This window comes from Grampus griseus (genome assembly GCF_964374135.1).
Source record: "Grampus griseus genome assembly, chromosome: 13".
NCBI lineage: Eukaryota > Metazoa > Chordata > Mammalia > Artiodactyla > Delphinidae > Grampus > Grampus griseus.
Window position 1 is genome coordinate 79369080 of NC_139007.1, and position 20067 is coordinate 79389146.

A 20067-nucleotide genomic window follows, 5' to 3' on the forward strand; every position below is an offset into this window, starting at 1 on the left:
CCTCGCTAGGTCCACTGTAAACAGACTTGACGTTCTGAGCTGCAGCCATCTGTAGACGGTGAGACCAAGTCGGTTTCCTGCTCAAACAGGAGTTGCCATTTGGGTGATTATCTGTATTGGGCTTTATAGGATTTTATTAACGTGCCAATCAACAGTAATTGTCCATCTACTGGAAAGCGTTGTTTGCCATTAACTGTTCAAATTGTTTTTCTAGGCTCTCTCTAGCATTTTGTCAGGAACTGTCACGGGCCAACCGGATTAAATCGGTTGATGATTAATCATAACCAAGCAGAGACACCAGTTGTGGCCGTTTGAAGTCCGGGGGGCACTGACTGTTGTCTTGGTTTTGGTTGTAGCTGAGATGAATCACTTCCACAGTAACCGGATCTATGACTACAACAGCGTCATCCGCCTGTACCTGGAGCAGCAGGTGCAGTTCTACGAGACGGTGAGTCGGCCCTGCTCCCAGGCCTCTGTGCACACGGGGAGGGCAGGGTTCCTGCTCACGTACGTTGACCCTATGAAGTTAATCTGCTTGTATTTTTTAACCCTAACTAATAAACCAAAGGTGGCTAAATATTGGGCAGGGGTTTTTCCAATCTCTTTTAATCAAATCCGCCTTTTCCTTTGAGTAACACTGGGTTAAAAGGGGGTTTATTTTTTTAAGAAGAAGATTATTGGATGCTGGTTGTGAGGCCCCAAGAAGCCCTTATTGTGTGGTCCCTTTCCCTCCCTCCAGCCCCTCTGTGCACAGGGAACACTGTGAATGAGATGAGGTCATCCTGCCGTCCCTGCCGGCTCTCAGCTGGGGAAGGAGCCTGGCACCATTGCAGGACAGCACAGACTGGCTTTGTTTGTGAGTGAGGTTTTCGCAGTGTACCAGAGGAATCTCAGAAAGAAAACGAAAACGAGAGGGAGGGTGAAACCATAGATATTTTCACTTAGGAACCAGTAATGAAAATGTTAACTTTTGTGCCTCAGCATAGCAATTCTGTTATTTACCAGAGTGTACAGAAAACAGAGATCTGGCATGTATTGAATAAATGGAAACTCAGACATCGAAGACAAGTTCTGTAACTTACACAGTGACCGTGTGTTGGCTGCCATGTTTCTTACTAAGTTTTCCACTGTTTCCATGGTGTCATCTCATGTGTGTTCAGGGATAATGATAGGCAAGCCCCAGGCCCACATCCATGCACGCGTCATCTTATCTTTGGGTGGACACTGCCACACGTGTCTCTCCAACAGTCATTCTTGGAAGGGAGCTGTGGCTGATGTGCTCTGTGCATATTGTCCATTGCGTGTTGGAAACAGTTGGTTTCCGAGACGAGCTGAAGGCGCATCCTGTCTCCACACTGTGTAGCAGCAGCTGGGCCCCGTGGGGAGCCGCTCGCCCGCCGAGTCTCAGGAGTTCACAGGTGTCCGCGAGGGCAGGGGAGTCTGGGCCAGCACGGAGACCGGATCCCCCGGATCCCTGGAGGACAGGCGGATGGTCTAGGAACGATGCTGCACAGCGTGGCAGCAGCTGCGCTGTGGGAAGGAAGGAGCGGGGCTTCCTGCAAGCCGGGCACCACCGCGACCGGGGTTTAGGAAGGCCTCTCCACTGCCCGGAGGCTGGGTTGGTGCTGGAGAGACTAGGAGCATCGACCAGTTCGAGGATTTGAAACTTTTGCCGTGTTTAACTCAGAAGACGTGGAAATGATAGAGTGCCATGAAGTCACGGTGGGGGATGTCTCACAGTTGTTCTGTTTTTCACCAGATTGCGGAAAAGCTGAGGCAGGCCCTCGCTCGCTTCCCGGTGATGTAGAACAGAACGAGCGTGAAGAAACGCCGAAGTGCTTCCTTCTGACTCGGGGCGACGCAGTTTAATTTTCTCCCTCCGTCATCCAAAAAGAAAGAAAGAAAACCAAAAAGAAATAGAGTTGGAAAAAACTGCATTTCCTTTAAGCGCCTAAATGCATCAGTGCTTTAGGGATAGTCTTTTGTTCACTTCCACATCCATTATTTAAACCAATGGAAGGAAATTGTCTATTTTTGGAAAGTACTTAAAGTTTGTCAGAATTTTGAATGGAAAATTAGGGGTTTCCCCAGGGATATTTTACATAAAAATGTAATCGATGAGTCACCCACGACCTTGCAGTTCTTGCCCAATGTCAGATAATTACTAATTGCTTTCTTAAAAATAGGAAATATGCCAGAGTAAAAAATATATATGTTTGTATATTTTTATAACTCTTTTCAGCCCTTTGGGATTCCTGTCTATTTAGGAAGATCTACATGCCTTTCGCTGAGATATTTATGACTCAAGTGCTTACATTTTCTGGAGAGAGAAAGCAAAGAGGGGCTCCTGGGGCTGCGGCCCCTCACATGCCCGTGACGCACGTGTCCCTTCAGAGGACAAAGCTTGGCCGAACCCCGGGATCAGAGCCCCTGTGCCCACTGCCCTAAAGTGCCGTCTGCTGGGAGGAGCGCCTCCCTCCTCAGGCTTCTTCCCGAGCCCCGGCAAGGCTGGAAGAATTCACCGAGAAAGCTGGGGACGCCCTCTGCCTCTGCTCCCGGGGAAGGAGCGGCCGTGCTGACCCTGCACCCGGGAGGGCCGGCCCTGTGGGCAGATGTACCTCCTGAGCTTTCCACTCATTTTTAAGTCTCGAGGTGTTCGGTGAGACCTCGTGAAACATGCCAGGGAAAGCGAGATTTGCCGCTTGACCTGATTTAGACTAGCGGGCCAGTGGGAATTATCTGAAAAGATAAAGCACAGGTTAGCAAACCTCTCCCGGCCCCCCAAATGGAAGGAGTTTAGGGGCTGAGGAGGGCGGCAGCCCGCATAATGTGCGGTCATCCCGAGCTTTTATGTTTGAGAAAAAGCACAGAGCGATGTTATTCCCGACGGTACCCTAAACTTCAGACAGAATTTTCCTGATCACTAATACTTCCCTGAATGGCATAAAGCCAAACAGGATCTTTGCAAAGCGTCAGCTTTAACTCTGGACACTTGCAGACACGGTCTCACTCCTGCAGATGTCGGCGTCCTGCACAGCTGCCTTACTGCATCCTCTCCACCTGCTTTCACTCTTCTGACCTGATAGTTACATGAAAGAAAATGGAAATTTTGGGCCAGCACAAATAAAGTGAAACCAAAAAATAAATACCAGAGGAAAACAAATGAACAGGAATATGAGAACTTCTTGCTCTTCAATATCACGGGTTTTTTGTTAATGTTTTATAAGAAATTTTCCCTACTTGATTTTTCTTTTATAAAATCTCATAGAACAGTGTTTATGTTACAGCCATTTAATGTATGTACAAATTGTAAAGAATATGTATAAATGTTTTACACAAATGTAAGAGCATGTAGAAGCCAACATATAAATAAATTGTTAAAAAACTGTACAGTAAATTCTCAAGCACTTTTTCAAAACACTTTTTGGTGTTTTCGTGTGGTTTTTTTTTTTTTTTTTTTGATAATTGTTTCTTGCTGCCGGCTGCTGAAAAGAGTGCAGGCAATGAGTTTTGCCCTAAAACTTATTGCTCCTGACATGAATTAATAATGCTAGTTCCTTAAATCAGAGTTATCAACCTGGGAAGCATGTCACAGTCACCTGGAGAGCAGTAAGAACACTGCTTACTGCTGCCCAGTGTGTTAGGGTTCTCTAGAGACGCAGCACCTACGGGGTGTGTGTATTCATTCTTTACGTGAGGTTTACTTCTCTTGATACTCCATATCTTAATTCTGTGGTGTAAATTCCGTCACCTTGTCCTTCAGGGGTGTCCAGGGAGGGGCTGTGGCTCTGCAGCTGTCCACTGGGGGGGCGGTGTCCGCACATCGGGCAGAGCCCAGGCCCGTCTTCTCTTCCTCGGCCGCTCATCGCGGGGAGCTCCCCGTGAGGCCTTAGGTGCGGGCTGGGAGGAGAAGGCAGTGTTGCGGGAGTGGGGGCCGCGGCATTCGGCCACTTCCTCGTGTCACTTGAGCCTTCAGGGCCTTTAGCTATCACAGAAGAGCTTTAACTATAGAATAATTTATAATTTTTATAAATCTTGACAATGTAAAACTAGTAGATAAATGTCTGGAGAGGAGAGGTAAAGGCATGGTGGAGGAAAAGGTCAGTCCACTTGTCGATCGTGTGACACTGGTTGCCCATCCCCAGAAGCACCAGGTCCAGGATGTCAACCCCCTGTAAGGTTTGCAGGTGTTGAGGTCACCAAGAAACACACAACTCACACAGGCTCTGGATGGAATGTAAAGAAGAGACAGAGTAAGACCAGCCTCAGTGATGAGCGTTGGTCCCCATGACCAGCGGGAGATGGTCTGTACCCACCCCTCTACTGCAGCAGGTGACGGACTCCAACCCTCCTCACTGGGAACAGCTGGAGCAGTGGGACTGGCCAGGCGATTGAGCAGAACAAAGAAGCACACGTCCAGCCCGGAACAGGGTAAGACATTCCTGAGTAAAGAGGCTTGCCCAGGCTCTGAGGGCTCTTTATCTCCATGTATGGCGATGTTCCAGGCTCACTCTCTTGTGGCCTCGCAGGAGTGGAAAGACTGTGCCTGGGAGACTCTGCCTTTCCCCACACTCCTGTCCACATCCGCAGTGGAGGGACTCAAGAGATCCTGTCTTAAAGGTTGGGAATCCAAACTATGAATGTCCATTGTTTAAAGTAGTAAAAGCACTCGAGTGACTATGTTTATGGCTGAGTAATTGCTGAGTGGAACTAATGACAATAATGAGGGAGGAAGGTACTTTTTTCCTATGTGTGTTTCTTAATTTTTTTCAGCCTGTTTGATTTAAAATCCTTTTCTCCAAGAAAGTAAGAAGAATTTGAGTTCCTTTCCCAAGGTCCTCTTGCTCTCCAGCTGGCTTTGCCAGCTATGCCAAGAATGCAGAGTCCTCACTGCTTTTCACCTAGCCTGATGGTCAGCACTGTTGGCAGCAAACAGCCTTGGTGGATGAGGTAAAGGTCTTCTAGGAAGAAGAGCAGGTGTTCCTACTGCTTGCTATAAAATGCGGGTTTCCCAAGCTCCAGGTTCCTTTCCACAAGAAGGCGTCCCTCAGGCGCCCCCTAGTTGCCCCTGATGGACTTGCAAGGCAGGAAGGGGAGAACCAGCCTGTCAGCTGAAGCTCCCCGGCCGGCTGTGCCGCTGGAAATTGAATTACCCATTGTCTCTCACTCAGGGGTTTCATTCTTCTGCGGGCATCCATGAAACAGCAACAGACTAACTAATTTGCTTGTAAATAGAACAAAATCAAATCCCAGACCCAGCAGTTACTTCTGTAGGAAAACTTTTTTTTTAAATTTATTGAAGTATAGTTGATTTACAATGTGTTAATTTCTGCTGTACAGCAAAGTGATTCAGTTATACATATATACATTCTTTTTCATATTCTTTTCCATTAAGGTTTATCACAGGATATTGAATATAGTTCCCTGTGCTGTACAGTAGGACCTTGTTGTCTATATATTTTATATACAGTAGTTTGCATCTGCTAACCCCAAACCCCCAGTCCATCCCTCCCACACCCATCTCCCCCTTGGCAACCACACGTCTGTTCTCTATGTGAGTCTGTTTCTGTTTTGTAGATAAATTAATTTGTGTCGTATTTTAGATTCCACATATAAATGATATCATATGGTATTTGTTTTTCTGACTTCACTTAGTATGATCATCTCCAGGTCCATCCATGTTGCTGCAAATGGCATTATTTCATTCTTTTTTATGGCTGAGTAGTATTCCGTTGTATATATAAACCACATCTTCTTTATCCGTTCATCTGTCTGTGGACATTTAGGTTGTTTCCATGTCTCAGCTATTGTGAATAGTGCTGCTATGAACATAGGGGTGCATGTATCTTTTTGAATTATAGTTTTGTCCAGATATATGCCCAGGAGTGGGATTGCTGGGTCATATGGCAACTCTAGTTTTAGCTTTTTGAGGAACCTCCATACTGTTTTCCATAGTGGCTGCACCAATGTAAAACATTTTAAAAAACAAAGAATAAGAAACCCAATCAAAAAATGGGCAAAAGACCTAAACAGACATTTCTCCAAAGAAGACATGTAGAGGGCCAAGAGGCACATGAAAAGATGTTCATCATTGCTAATTATTAGAGAAATGCAAATGAGAACTACAATGAGGTATCACCTCACACTGGTCAAAATGGCCATCATTAACAAGTCTACAAATAACAAATGCTGGAGAAGGTATGGAGAAAAGGGAACCCTCCTCCGCTGTTGGTGGGAATGTAAATTGGTGCAGTTGGGAACAAACTACAGTTCTAGCAAAGCAGAAGGAGATTTTTTCCCTAGCTTTATTGAGCTATAATTGCCATATAACCTTGTGTGAGCTTAAGGTGTACAACGTCATGATTTGATATGTGTGTATATCTGCAAATGATTGCCAAGCTTAGTAAGGTTAGTGAACACATCGATCACCTCACATAGTTATACTTGTGTGTGTGTGAGGTGAGAAGTTTTAAGATCTGCCCTCTTATATAGCTTTCATATATATAACACAGTATTTTAACTGTACCCATGCTGTGTGAATGCTGTTGACAATTCAAAGGCCAACAGTGGGTGAGATTTTTTAGCTTCTGAGTCAAGAGTAAGTTCAAAGGTCTTTAGGTGGGAATACACATCCGTATCTTAAGCCAAAAAAAAAAGTGATAAAGTTCAATTAAGCAATCAGTTTGTAGGATTTTCAGAACTCTTTGAGGGGGAGAGAGAGAGAAATGTGTGTACCATGAAGCAGGAACCTGGGCCATGCACGACCAACTGCTTTTAAGTTTGAAGCACTGGTGTTTTTGGTTTTGGGATTTTTTTAATGGTTGAGGGCTTCTCACCTGGCTCATGTCTGGGAGCTGCCCTGTAGAGGGGGTGCCTGGAGCAAAGTTGGGGAGGCCCAGGAGGTGGGGTTGGTGGTGAGTCATCAATTCCAGAGAAAAGCCACTGACATAACTGAAAATGATGTTGGTTCACCAGAAAGCCAGAGTCCTGCACTTCTCTGGGTATAAAACAGTGTCGGGGCATGTGGTGGTGAGCATGGACATGGCGGCCGCCCACGGTCAGATGCCTGGGCCCAGAGGGAACACATAGCCCTGCCACTTGTCCTGAGAGCATCGGTTCTCAGTCATAGGTAACATTGCCCTCAGGAGACATTGGCAGTTCCTGGGGACATTTACTGAGGACTTACTGTCATCTGGTGGGTAGAAGCCAGAGCGACTGCTGAACACCCTCCAATGCACAGAACAGCCCCCATGAAAAATTATCCACCCAAAGTGTCAACGGTACGCAAACTGAGAAACGCTGCTTTAAAGCAGACACAACTGTGATTTGCCTTGGGACCGATAGGTGTTTTCAGGACACAGAGATGGCACTCAACAAATGCATGTGGATGAGGATAAAAACCTATTATCAATAAAATCTAGGAGTGCCCAGGGTAGTGCTGGAATAGAGCATGCCCAGAGAGGCTTCAAGGCCGAGAATGCAAAACCTGAACCAGGAAGCAGCACGTGGGCTGAGACTGAGCTGCTCCAGCGGTTCTTTGGGGGTAAGACGATGAGTGATCTTTATATAAGATTACATTTTTCTGAGTTTTTTAACGATGATCTTGTATTATAATTCAAAACAATGTAGTGAACCACATGGTAGCTCTAGCTAACACTGCTGTATGATATACCAGAAGGCTGTCAAAGAGAGTAGATCCAGAGAGTTCTCATCACAAGGAGAAAGTTTTTTCCTTTTTTCTTTTCTTTTTATCGTGTCCATATGAGATGATGGATGTCAGCTGAACCTATTATAATCATTTCATAATATGTGTAAATCAGGCTGTACACTTCAAACTTATACAGTGATGTGGGTCAATTATTTTTCTATGAAACTGGGAAAATGAATAAAAATTTATTTGACATTACTAAAAAAAATTTTTTTGTAAGCTGTTAGAATGATCTAGTTTCCTAAACCATCTGTTTCCTGGGCAGTATTAATACCACCCATTAGAAATGGGCTGATTCTCACTGTATGTACAGACCTCAGTTCATCTGCTAGTTCAACCTTGTGAGCTGGGAATCATCGAAAATTTGAAGACCTTCCTCCTGGTGAAGGAAACCCTTGGTAACGGAAAGAGGTCTGAATTATGAGTCGGATCCCTGGGCTGTGTCTGACACATCTGTCACCTTGAACAAGTCATGTGAGCTCTCTTGGACCCTAGTCCCCTCAGCCACGGAGTGGCTGGGCTAAGAACAGACGTGTCCCAGAGCCCTTCCCAGCCCTGGGCCCTTCTTGAGTCGCCCACACGAGGGCAGGGTGTGGGCGTGGGCCCACAACCCCGTGGCTTCAGTGGGGTCAGCCACCCCTGGACTGGCTCCCGAGTGACCCTTTGGGACCCAGTCCCAGTGAGTTTAAGGGCAGAGCAGCGTGTGTCCCAAACTTCATCACTCATCAACCCTGCCAATTCAAAAGCAGGACCTGGCCCCAACTTCCACCTGCTGCTCTAGGCACATCTCACCTGGCAGGAGACAGAGGTGAGCTCATGAGCAGATGCGATCCAGGGTGAGTGTCGGATTACCCTCTTTTTTTCCTACAAACCTTCTTGATCTCAAAGTGGTCAGCCAGCGCGAATCGACTCCACAGCAGTTGGTGAGGGGAGGTGCAGATGTCGATTCTGTCTTCTGTAATGGTCATTGTCACTGTCGTCACACATGGGTCCATTGAAATGCAGGAGTGACCCCCCTCTGCCCCATACCTGCCAAGCACGTTCTGAGTTCCGAGTATCAGTCAGCACTCACTCGCGCCCTTTGCCTCGACAAACCCTGAGCCTTCATGAAATGATGAGCCTCTAAACTAATGAGGGAGTTCTGTAATCTTTCTGTTTCCTAGTGTGGGCGTTAGTTTGGCTACGAGAGAGGAGACTGGTTGTCTCCAAGGCTTTAAAAGTTATTGCTGGTGCTTCGGCATGCAGCTTCCTTCTAAGCAGCACTGTCTCTCAGAGAATCTTGGAGACACTGTGAGCTTATTATTTGAACATTAAATCCAATATCATGTGATGCACTTTGGCTGGAAAGCTAACGTGAGGCATGTGACAGGCCTGGAGTGAGGCCTGCGGCCTTGTTGAAATCGAGCCCGCGGCTGGGGGCAGGGCCCATCCCTCCTGCCGGCCGAGCGGTCAGCTCACCGCTCCTCACTCCTGCTGCCTAATGTGGATTGTTCTTTAAATCGATTCTGTTCTCCGAGTGGCACCCATACGTTTTTGGCTAATAGTGACTTTCTATTTTGCTTTTTAGCCATCAGATGTAGCTAATTCTCAAGTGAAGAGGGGAAGGGGGGCAGTTAATAACGGAAAGTCTGGACTCAGGGCTGCCCCTGGAGTTGCACGTAGGCTGTCCCCTTGGTCCAGGTCAACCTGCTCCCCAGCTCCTTCCCACGCAGATACAGAAACATCTCAGGCTGCATTCAGTTCACTCCTTCGTTTAATAACGTTGGCTGCTGTGATTACTGATTCACCTGGACCTCGAGGAGATGCTGTGCCTTAGCCCTCGAGGACCTCGGTCAGGCCAAGGGACAGCAAGCAGAGAGGCCACAGGCAGGCAGAGCAGGCTGGACGCACAGAACCGAAAGGCTGTGAGCAGAGGGACGACACATGGCCCGGCTCCGGGCTGACCACCCCGGCCTTGCTTCTGCAGTAACCGGAGCTCTGAGTGGACTTGCGTTTTTGACACTCCCTCCAGTCCAGACGGGAGACTGGTCGTGGAGAACGCGCGTGAGCCCCTGCTGAGGGGGTGCCTTTCTGAGGACCCTGCCAGATGCCTGAGGCAGGATGTCGTCCCACTGCAGCTGCTGCCTCTCTGACCTATTCCCAGCCCCGTGTGAGTCCTGGGAATCGTTTGGCCCATTGATTTCTGCTGGTTGCATCACTGTTCTCACGTGGTGTCCTCACAGGGGCGCGTGGGGCAACGTTCAGCGAGAGCCTTGTCTCTAGGGGCTGGAGACGGCTAACAGCTGCAGCCGTTCTGCAGCTCTCCAGAACACAGTCTCTCTCTGTAGCTCCCTTCTCTCCTGAACTCCGCCCGTCTAATCCTAGCAGCCTTCCTCTCCCAGAACTCCGATCTGTCTCTTCAACTCAGTGAGACCACAGAACTCTATGTGGTTTCCCCCTCCCTGTACTGAGCCTAGACTCTGCATTCAGGCAGAATTTGGGGCCATAACGGGGCTCACCTATTTCTCTTCTTTCAGTGGTCAGAGTCCCGTGATGCCTGTTGTCTAAAGTCTGAACCCATTTTTCATATATTCTGTTTTTCTCTATTTAAGGAGAGGTAACCTGCCCTCTGTTACTTAATCAAGGCTGGAAGTGGAAAGCCTGTCATTTATTTTTAAAGTCTGAGGTGAGGGTAGTTCCCCATCCACGGAGAACATCTCAGCACACGTTCCTCAAAATGTACTTTAATTTTCAGCCATGTTCTAGCGGTCCCTGCACGTTACACCTTCATCAGCATTTTGTTCTCATCTTCCTCTGCGCCCGCTGAGGGATCACGCTTCCCCATCTCCGTAGAATTAGGCATCACTGTGTGACTTGCTTTAGCCACAGAAACGTAGTTGGGAGCATCGAGGACACTTCCTACTGCTCATCTCTCAGCTCCTATTTTCCGTCATGCTATGACAGCGGGAGTAAGTGTTGACGTGAGGGGGAGGAAAAGTTGAAGCGAGAGGTGGTCTGGAGAGCGGCTGGGACCCACAGCAGAATTTGCACGAGCAAGGAGGAGACTCCTCCACGTGGAGCCACTGAGGTCTGGAGCTGTTTTTTGTGCAGCATGAACTACACCAGCCTGTCCTGCCTGAGATAATCCCTCTTTATTGAGCCGGAATATGCGTCCACCCTGACCCTAGACACGTGTCTACAAATATGTTTGTTGAATGAAGCAGGAGTTTTTGAAAACGTACCATTTGGAAAACTATCAGTCCACCGGAAAATGAGGAGCCAGAGGAAGCAAAACCAAGCAAAACTGCAAAAGGAAACAGACCATTGTTTTGAGATTGAGTTCTTTGGTTGATGTGTTTAAATCACTTCCAGACGGATCAATCCATCGTAATTCAGAAGGATTTCTACTTCCCTTGCCACAAATCTAAACAGAATGGAAAACAAATTAGCATAAACTATAGGTATTTGTCTACAACAGGAGACTTGACCCTGGTGAACTGAAATTTTTCTGTGAGGCACCATCTGTCTTTGACCCTCTTCTATTACATGAGGTTAGCTTTGCCTTTTTCAGGCGCCAGAGGAAATGCCTTCGTGGTTAAGATTTACTTCCCAACCACCTGTAGAGGTGCTTTTTCCCCCAGTTATATTGAGATATAATTGACACATAACACCGTATGAGTTTAAGGTGTACAGCAGAATGATTGATAAACGTGTATATTGTGAAACCATCACCAAAATACGTTTAGCTAACATCCATCACCTCACATAGTTACCAATTTGTTTTTTATTTTTCTTGTAATGAGAACTTTTAAGAGATACTTTTGGTAGCAGCTTCTTCTAACTTGCTTCCGAAAGAGGAATTCTTAACCTTTGGTCCATGTATTACTGGGGTGCGTGTGTCAGTGAATCACATGCGATTGGAGGCATATTATGTGTGTATTTTACATTTTTTCTGGGGAACAGGATTTGCACCTCTCCTCAGATTCTTAAAGGTCTAGGTGACTCACTTTAAAGACAAAATCAATTTCCTCACCTAAACAGAATCTCATCCCACATTTCATCAGCCGAGTCCTGTTCTTTTTCTTGTAATTGATTCTCCTTCTCTTTCGTTTTTCTTATAATACAGGAAATGAAGGAATGTCCTGAAGAGGGAGGGATGAGTAGTTTCACAAGTGGACGGGAGGTAGTTTCCACTTAGCCGTCGAGGTTCAGGCTGATCACCCAGGTCAGCTGTCTGAGCGGGACACAGGATTTTAATCCGAGCCATCGTCGTGCAAAGTCCTCAGGGGCTCTTGAAACTCAGAACCACCGTGGTAGGTGATGGCAGAGCAAAGACCTACTGTCACCCTTTGGCCAAAGGAGGGGAGAAATGGAAAGTCACCGAGCCTTGAGGAGAGAGGAGAGGAAGTCCTTCCTCTCACAGCTGACTGCCCTATTTGGTTCAGTGTGGAGTTTTAGATTTTTGTATAAAGCGTTTTGGAATGGGCAGAAGTTGTGGCAGAGAGAATGAAAAGAGAGGAGAGAGGAAGTTATAAATATATCCTCACTACTTCCCGGCGAGTCCTGGCACTGAGAGGCAGAGAAAGCTTATTAGACTAACTGTGAGCAAACTTCCGGATAGAAAGAGACTGAAAAAAGTCTGGCTGTCCAGTCAATATTATTGTCTAAATAACTACGTGCGGGCCCCTGGGGGTCCGCAGGGCATCAGGAGGCAGCAGGCAAGTCCAGCTGAAAATAGCCACTGTGACTGAAGACCCTCTGTTCCCTTGGAGGTGACTTCGGAGCCTTCTGCCCACACATCACAAATACGCCTAAAAACAAAACACTGGGACATTTTCGTAGTACAAGAGCCATGTCCTCATGGAGAATCAAGCCGAATACCTTTTCTAATCTTAAAGTCATATAATGGTATCTGTCAATTCTATCTCAATAAAATAGTGGTGGGGAAACTTAACTACAAAGACATTTCCTCTGGCACTAAAAAAATGCAGAGCTAACCTCATGGAAAAGAAGAGGATCAAAGACAGATGGTGCCTCACAGAAGAATCTCAATTCACCAGGAAGCCACAGAAGTAAGGACTCCTAAGATGGGGATGAGCCAGGTGACCTGAGGTGACAGCTCCTTTATTCTTTCTATTGTGCTCACTAAACCGTGGCAGGTCCATTTTTAGTTACCGTTTTTTGTCACGTCTTACGTAGATTCGTGTTCACTTTTGTGGTTGAAATAGTCACACAGCTTGATCTGCAAAAATGCTGTGATATTTTTTCGGTTGCTGTCAGCTTTTTATGTGACTCCCCCTTTTTCTTCTACACTCCCTGTGGAAACCTGTCCATGGGGACAGCGACAAGTTGGCCTCCAGGCTCCAGAGCTATGCTGAAAATACCGGTGATCTGTGCGTTTCTCAGCAGACAAGGAAAACCACCTAAGCCTGCTAAATTTGTCAGCAGCCTAGTGGAAAAACAAGTTCACTCAAATAGATAAAATATGAAATTAGAGAGTCAGAGGCAGTGTAGCCAACAGAAAAAACTGTGGGTGAGAAGTTTGGAGACCTGGTATCTAATAGCAAGTCCTATCGGGACTTCAGTATTCAGTGAGCAAGTCACTTTCCTGTCCTTTCTATTTCACCATGATTGCCTTGGGAGGAGATACATGACATAAGGAAAAATTAAAATAATTTATAACTTTCTAGGCAGCATTAAGCCTTGTGCTAAAACAACAAGACAATCAGATGCTGGCTGTGCTAGACATGGCAGACATTGCTGGTCATCCAACCCAAAACCTGTTCCTTCCCAGCCCCTTTCTGTCTTGTCCATTTCAACTGAAGAGACTGGAAAAGTCTCTATTGTAGCTAATGGGGTTCACGTGACACAGCTCTGACCAGTGAGTCTTAAGTGGAAATTTGTTCAGGGTGTCTGGAGAAGCTTTTGCCGTTTTTTGTTTTTTGTTTTTTTCAATAAAAGGGACACATGCAGCTGACCTAGATTCCTCTCTTCTTTCTACCTTGAATATTGGTGCAATGCCTGGAGCTGAAGCAACCATTTTGTGATTGTGAGACAACAGGGCAACACGTTAAGAATGATGGAAGAGAAAGAAGGACCTTGCCTTGATCTTTGATGACATTGCTGAGCTGCTACCCCAGCTCTAGATGACCTACCTTGAGACTTCTTGTTTATTTAAGACTTTTATAGTTGAGTTTTCTCTTACTTCCAGCCAAAGCATTCCTAAGTACCTATGATACACTGGCTATAATACGTTGTTACTAAGAGATTTAACTAAGTTAATTTTATTCGAAAGGGAATCACCATGTAGTAATTTACTTTAATTTTTAAAACTATATAAAAAAGCAAAATTTAAGAGCAAATTTTTTTTAATTTGTATTTTGATAATTTTTAAGCATTCAGAAAAGTTGAAAGAACAGTTTATTTTAGATGTATATTTTATTTGTAAAATTTGTATTTTATTTAAAAGTTATATTTTATTATATTTTTAATTCCATTAAAAATTTATATTTTGAAAGTTTTCAAATATACAGAAAAATAGAAACATAAAGAAAGTATCTCCTTTCTCACACTTCCACAGGATGGGTTCAGTATCCAGCCTCTGCCTGCATCCCTCCAAGGATGGGGAGCTTACATTTACACAGGCAGCCTTTTTAAAAAAACACACACAGAAAAGACAAAACTATTACACACATCTAGTTGCTATAAAGGTCTTCTGGATGTGGAACCAAAACTCACCCCTCTGTAACTTTTTTCTCCGCTCTCTGGAGTGACAATGTACAAATCTTACTATTAAACACTTGGCATTTTCTCCATCGATGGGTCTTGTACCAGTGGTCCCCAGCCTTTTTGGCACCAGGGGCCGGTTTCGTGGAAGACAGTTTTTCCACAGATGGCGGGGGGTGGGATGGTCCAGGTGGTAATGCGAGCGATGGGGGGCGAGCGTTAGGACCGCTACCGGTCTGCTGCCCCGGGGGTTGGGGACCCCTGTAGTAACCCACTCAGCAAAGGGGTATTTCTGGAGAAGAGTCAAGGATAGAAGGGGAAACAGGCCTCCCCATCCTGAAGTGGGAGCCCATTCGGGAGGCCTGCTCTTCCTCTCGTGCAGGAACGCTGGGGAGGAGGGGCTTGGCAGCCATGCCCCCGCCCCCCCGCCCCCGCTCATCTATTGGCCCAGCTCTTGTGCAGGGCTGGGGCGTGCGGGGGACAGAGCTTCGCCGTCAGAGCTTCTTTAGGTGGCCGGACAGCCAGATTATTCATTAGTCTGAGCAATCATCCCACCCCTGGTAGGTTCTCCCTGAGTGTGGAATTGAACTGAACAACGGACCAGCAGGCCCTAACTGTTCTTGGCATGGGAAAGGCCCCGCCCCTGACCTGTGACAGCTGTGCCTTGGGTTGTTTTTACAGTTGGGGCGCTGAGTGCGGCCCAAGGCCCGGCTGGCAGCTGCCACACCTGTGTGTGGAGCTTGGTCTTGGCCACAGGAGTGAATAAAGCTCCCTGACCCCCAGGGCCACAGGTGCCCCCACGAACCATCTTTGTATCCACCCATCTAACATCAGGGGTCGCTGGCTTTCAGTAGGAGACCAGGAGGAAGGGCAGGCGCCACACAGACACACGCGAGATCCTGCATCACTGCGGCTGCTGGAGCTGCTGAGCTCGCCACGTCTGCGGGGTCGCCCAGCTGCTGGGCACACTCTGCTGGGCGTTCAGTTGGTGCCTGGGAGGCTCGGGTGCAGCCCTCCAAGAGGTCATGGTCTTGGGTTATGAGGAAAGCTGATGAGAGCCTGGACCCAGTTATCCCGACCTGAGGTCGTAAGTCCAGTCATGTGTGTGTGTGTGTGTGTGTGTGTGTGTGTGTAGATACACAGATCGGTGCCTCATGCTCCTTGTTTACAAAAGAAATTCCTTAATAAAATGAACTTCAAGGCCACCCCCCTATTAATGGTGCCCAACACCCGCCACGCAGCCCAGGCCAGCAGAGCCAGGCAAGCTTCCCCGGGGAGCTGAGCCAGGTGACTGCAGACCTCACCTGCACCGCGGGGCTTCCCAACCCCGGCAGGATGGACAGCGGCCAACACATAGCTGTTTCTGTGATGGTGACACCAGAGAGCTAGAAAGGGCCTCACAGCTGGGCAGCCCTGTTCTCCTGGGCGGGGAGCTGCCGGCCACAGAGAACACAGACCAACCTCCCACTCCTCCCATGACTGTGTCTGCTCTGTCTTTCTCTTGTGTATTTCAGTTCTAGCCTCTGGGAACGAAAGGGAAGGCCTGTATCACCCGAGCTGCCGTTGGCCCAGCGTCTGCGTAAGAGGCTCAGTTTCCCGGCCGGCTCCACACAGGTGTCCACATGTCCTTCATTCCCTCACTCAACAAGGACTCCAGGATGCCAGATGCTGGACATCCAACAGTAACTCTACAGACGTGGCCCTGAAGCCTGTGGGACAGTGGGAGAGCGGGGTGGTGACTAACGCCAGCGTAGTCCCGCCGCGGGGCAGGCGCTGCCCTGCACCCTTTACGTGTATCTTAATGCCCACAGTGTCCTTCAGTCTCACATATAAAACGTGAGGAATCTGAGGCAGCAAGTTACGTATTAAATTGCTCAAGGTCGCCCGGCGTGGAAAGCGTGGCTCCAGGATTCGAACCCAGGCCGTCAGGCTGCCGAGTCCTGGCGTTTAACTCCTACAGGATTCTGTCGGAGTGACAGTAACCAGGTAAAGCACAGATGTGTGAAGGATTCAGACGTGAATCCCTGCTACCGAGGGAAAGAATAGGGACACCTGCTAGGGAGGGTAATAGTGTGGTGGGCTCCTCCTGAGGGGTCCCGTGGAGGCTGAAGAAAGCAAGCTGAGAAGGACGCAGACAGTGGACGACAGTTCACACTGGCTCCTTGACTTGGGGCTTGGTGTGGTCAGGGGACCGCTCGAGGGTGGCATGCCTCCTCGGGGGAGGAGGGGCATGGGTGGGAGGACGGCAGGGGCAGAGGGGGGACCACACTCAAGTGCCGTCAGAAGCCAGGACGAGGGGGTGACACGCCTCACCCTGCATGCTGGAGGTGGGGTGAGGAAGCAGGCCGGTTACTGCCATAGTCCAGGGAAGGGTGGTCGCAGTGGTCCGGAGGAGAGGTGGACCCAGGTGAGACTTACCTGTGGAAGCTGGACAGCTCCAGCTTGCTTCAACACCCCTGAACCGTGCTGGGACCCCCCCCCCCACCCAAATCCTGCAGACTGGCTTCGTTCGAAGTTCATGACCTCTGAGAAGGGCCGTGGTAAGGGAGACGTGGGGTGGAGGGAGGGTCTCCTCTTTACAGTGGGAGACACTGGAGCGCATTTGCACCCTGCAGGGAACGATCCAGGAGAGAAGGGGAGATGGGTGACCTGGGACCGTAGGGCTAAGAGAAGGAACAGAGTCCTTGGGAAGGGAAGGTGGACGGGGTCTGAGCACATGGAGGGAAGCAGGGACTTGTATTGATGTAGAAACTCTGTTTTCCCCCCAAGACACTATTTTTGCAGCTGTTTGAAGTTCGTATATTTTCCGTCCTGCAGAGCTTATTGAGAAGGACGTAAGTTCAAGTTTTCCTCCCTGGCACTGCAGGAAAGAAGACGATGGGGAAGCTTCGGTGATGGAAGATGAGGGAATTCTCTTCTCGTGGCTCTACTCTCTCTAGGAGGTATTGAGGCCTAAACTGCTGAGAGTAGGGAGGGAAGGAGATGGGGTGTGTGAGGGAGGAGAAGGTTGAAACAATTGTCTTAGAGGAAATGAGCTTAACTGGGTGAAACTGTCCTGGATTAACAGGTAGTTAAGTTATGAGATCATGAGGCTAAAATTTATAAATGACCAACTGTGGTCTTGAGATTCCTTTTTCCACCAAAAAGAATCAGGGCTTCTTGAAGAAACGATTAATTCCAGGTCTTAGGAGTAAAAAATGTACAAGATGAGCTTGATATGGTCACACGAGAAGGCAAGGAACCAATCAATCCCAACCAACTGGGGTCCTGTCAAGAGGACCCTGGAACCAACTCCCACTGGGGTTGGTTCCATCCCACAAAGATGCTCCCGCTGGCCAAAGAGGGAACGTTTTGAGCATCAATAAAGATAAGACTGCGACGGACTGGGACACATCAAGTCCATTTAAACTCAAATATGAGTTCATAATGAAAGTGAAAAATGAAAAAACGAATTGGTCTCCATTGGAGGATGTTAATGGACCAATTCACTGAGCTCAAAATGACCCATTATTTTGAACACTAGTAAATAAAGGAAGAGATTCCTATTGTACCTCTCTTGTTTGCGTTACCATCGGGTAAACAAACAGTAGATGGGAATTTTCTGTTCTTTTAGAAGAATTTTAGCTACAAATGAAGAAAATGATAGAATAGAGCATGACTGTTTTGCAAAGACTATGGCACTGAGGCTCGATGGCTGCTACATCACAAAGAGAAAAAGTCAGACCTGTGCTTCCTGACGGGAAGAACACACCCACCCAGGAGACAGAATCTGCTAGAGCTTCTGTCTCCAGCCACTGAGCTGTATTATAGGTCATGCAGAGAGCAAGGGAACACGCTAAACGATACCACAGGGACACTCAGCAGGACGCACTCTGTGAGGGCTGCTACCTAGTTTTCTCAGCAAATAAATTGCAAGGGAAGAAAGAAATGAAAGGGAAACCTATGTATTTAAAGGAGGTTAAGAGACACATCGGTCTCATTGCATAAACGTTACTCGTGTGATGCACACAGACTATGGAAAGCGATTGATGACATTCACGAGACACTTAGAAACGTGAACACTAACAGAATATCTGATGATATTAAATAATTATCGTTTAGAAAAATGACACCAGTCTGCAAGCTTATGCAATTTCTTCGGTGACGTTGAGGATTCAGAGTTAAGGGAATGAAAGGCCACTAAACAAGTTTATGGGAGATTGCAGTCTGGGTAAATGAATGAATTAGTTAATTAATGACTTGAGAATATTAGCTTTTAGCTTTACATATTCAGTGTCATTAATATCTAATGAAATACTGCATGTGGAAAGTACTTTGAAAAACGTTCAAGTTTTACTAAAACTGAGGGCTAGAAGCTTTGAAAGCCAGCCTGTCAGTACACATAGGGATCAATACAGCTCACCTTGCTGACGGGCTGATTTGCTTTGCCACTATACTTACGGTGATCACATTCTTCTGAAATCCCTAAAAGGGCGTGTGGTCTGACAAAAGGATATTTTCCAATTTGTGAATGCATTTAATTGAAAACTTGTATTAAGATATCAAATTTAAGTCATATTGTACGTTTAATGAATCCCTTTTAAGGAAAGTTCAAAGGTACATGAAACTGAAACGAACCCAGGAAAATCCTATTATCATCACCTTAATTATGCGTGAGTCAGTCACTTAATTATTACATGAGTCAGAGCCCTATTAGAGAATGGTGTCCGGTGTGTGCCACACTTTCAGAGGCAGGAAAACTGGAAGACGGTCCAAGTGTAATTAGAGCGATGGAGTGTTTTACGGGGAGAAGCTGAGAGGGTTCAAAATCACGGTCTCAAAGTGTATTGCATGCTTTTAATCACCTGGAGTCAATACCTAGATCCTTGACTGTACAAAGGGTCATGCAAGAAGAAACGGGCTGTAAAAAAGAACGACTTGTACCCCCTCCCATGTCCCAAAACTGCTCTCATAAGGGGCAGCCATGACCTCCATGTGACGAAACTCAAAGGACCAGTCCTCGTCCTACTGGACCCAGAGCAGCCTCTGGGGCCCCCTTCCTCCCCTTCAGTGCCCCAAATCAGAGCACCCGTGGGCTCAGCCCTCACTCCCTTTTCTGACTAGCACTCAGCCCTTGGTGAACTCACCCAGGCCATCACCATCGGGATGCTGATAGCTTCCACACTTACTTCTCTGCCCAGACCTCGCCCTTGGACTCCAGACTTGCGTAACTTACTGCCCACTCAGCACCTCAACCTGGATTTTTAACGGGCATCTCAAAATTAACATGCCCTAATCTGCCCACCCACCCAGCCACCTGCTCCTCCCACGGCTGCCCTTATCTCAGATGATGGCAGTTCCATCCTTCCGGGTGCTCTGGCCAAGATCATGGCATCATCCAAACTCCTGCCTTTTCCTCTTATGCCACATCTGCTCTAACGGCAAATCCTGTGGGCTCACCCTTCACAGACCTATACCGAACCCAGCCGTTTCTCTCCACCCCACTCCCGATGCCCTTGTCCACGTACCGCCAGCGCCCCCGGGTTGTCAAAGCTGCCCCCTCCCTCTCTGGCGCCACTGCTCCCTCAAGTTTCATCCAGCAGCTAGGATGATCTGATATAAACATCATCTAAGCAGGCCTGGTCCACCTTAGAAAGGTCTCTTGTCCCTTCTGC

At 47.5% G+C, this 20067-nt stretch overlaps 1 protein-coding gene across 1 annotated transcript in view; it reads left to right on the forward strand.

Moving 5' to 3' along the window:
* Positions 1-3409, forward strand: part of SNX9 (sorting nexin 9) — a gene marked incomplete at its 5' end in the record, with an annotated part of 91727 nt that extends 88318 nt beyond the window's left edge. Inside the window, 2 exon segments of the mRNA XM_082668901.1 lie at positions 357-448; positions 1760-3409. Coding sequence (XP_082525027.1) covers positions 357-448; positions 1760-1807 — 140 coding nt within the window. The 3' untranslated portion in view covers positions 1808-3409.
* Positions 3410-20067: the final 16658 nt, after the last annotated feature.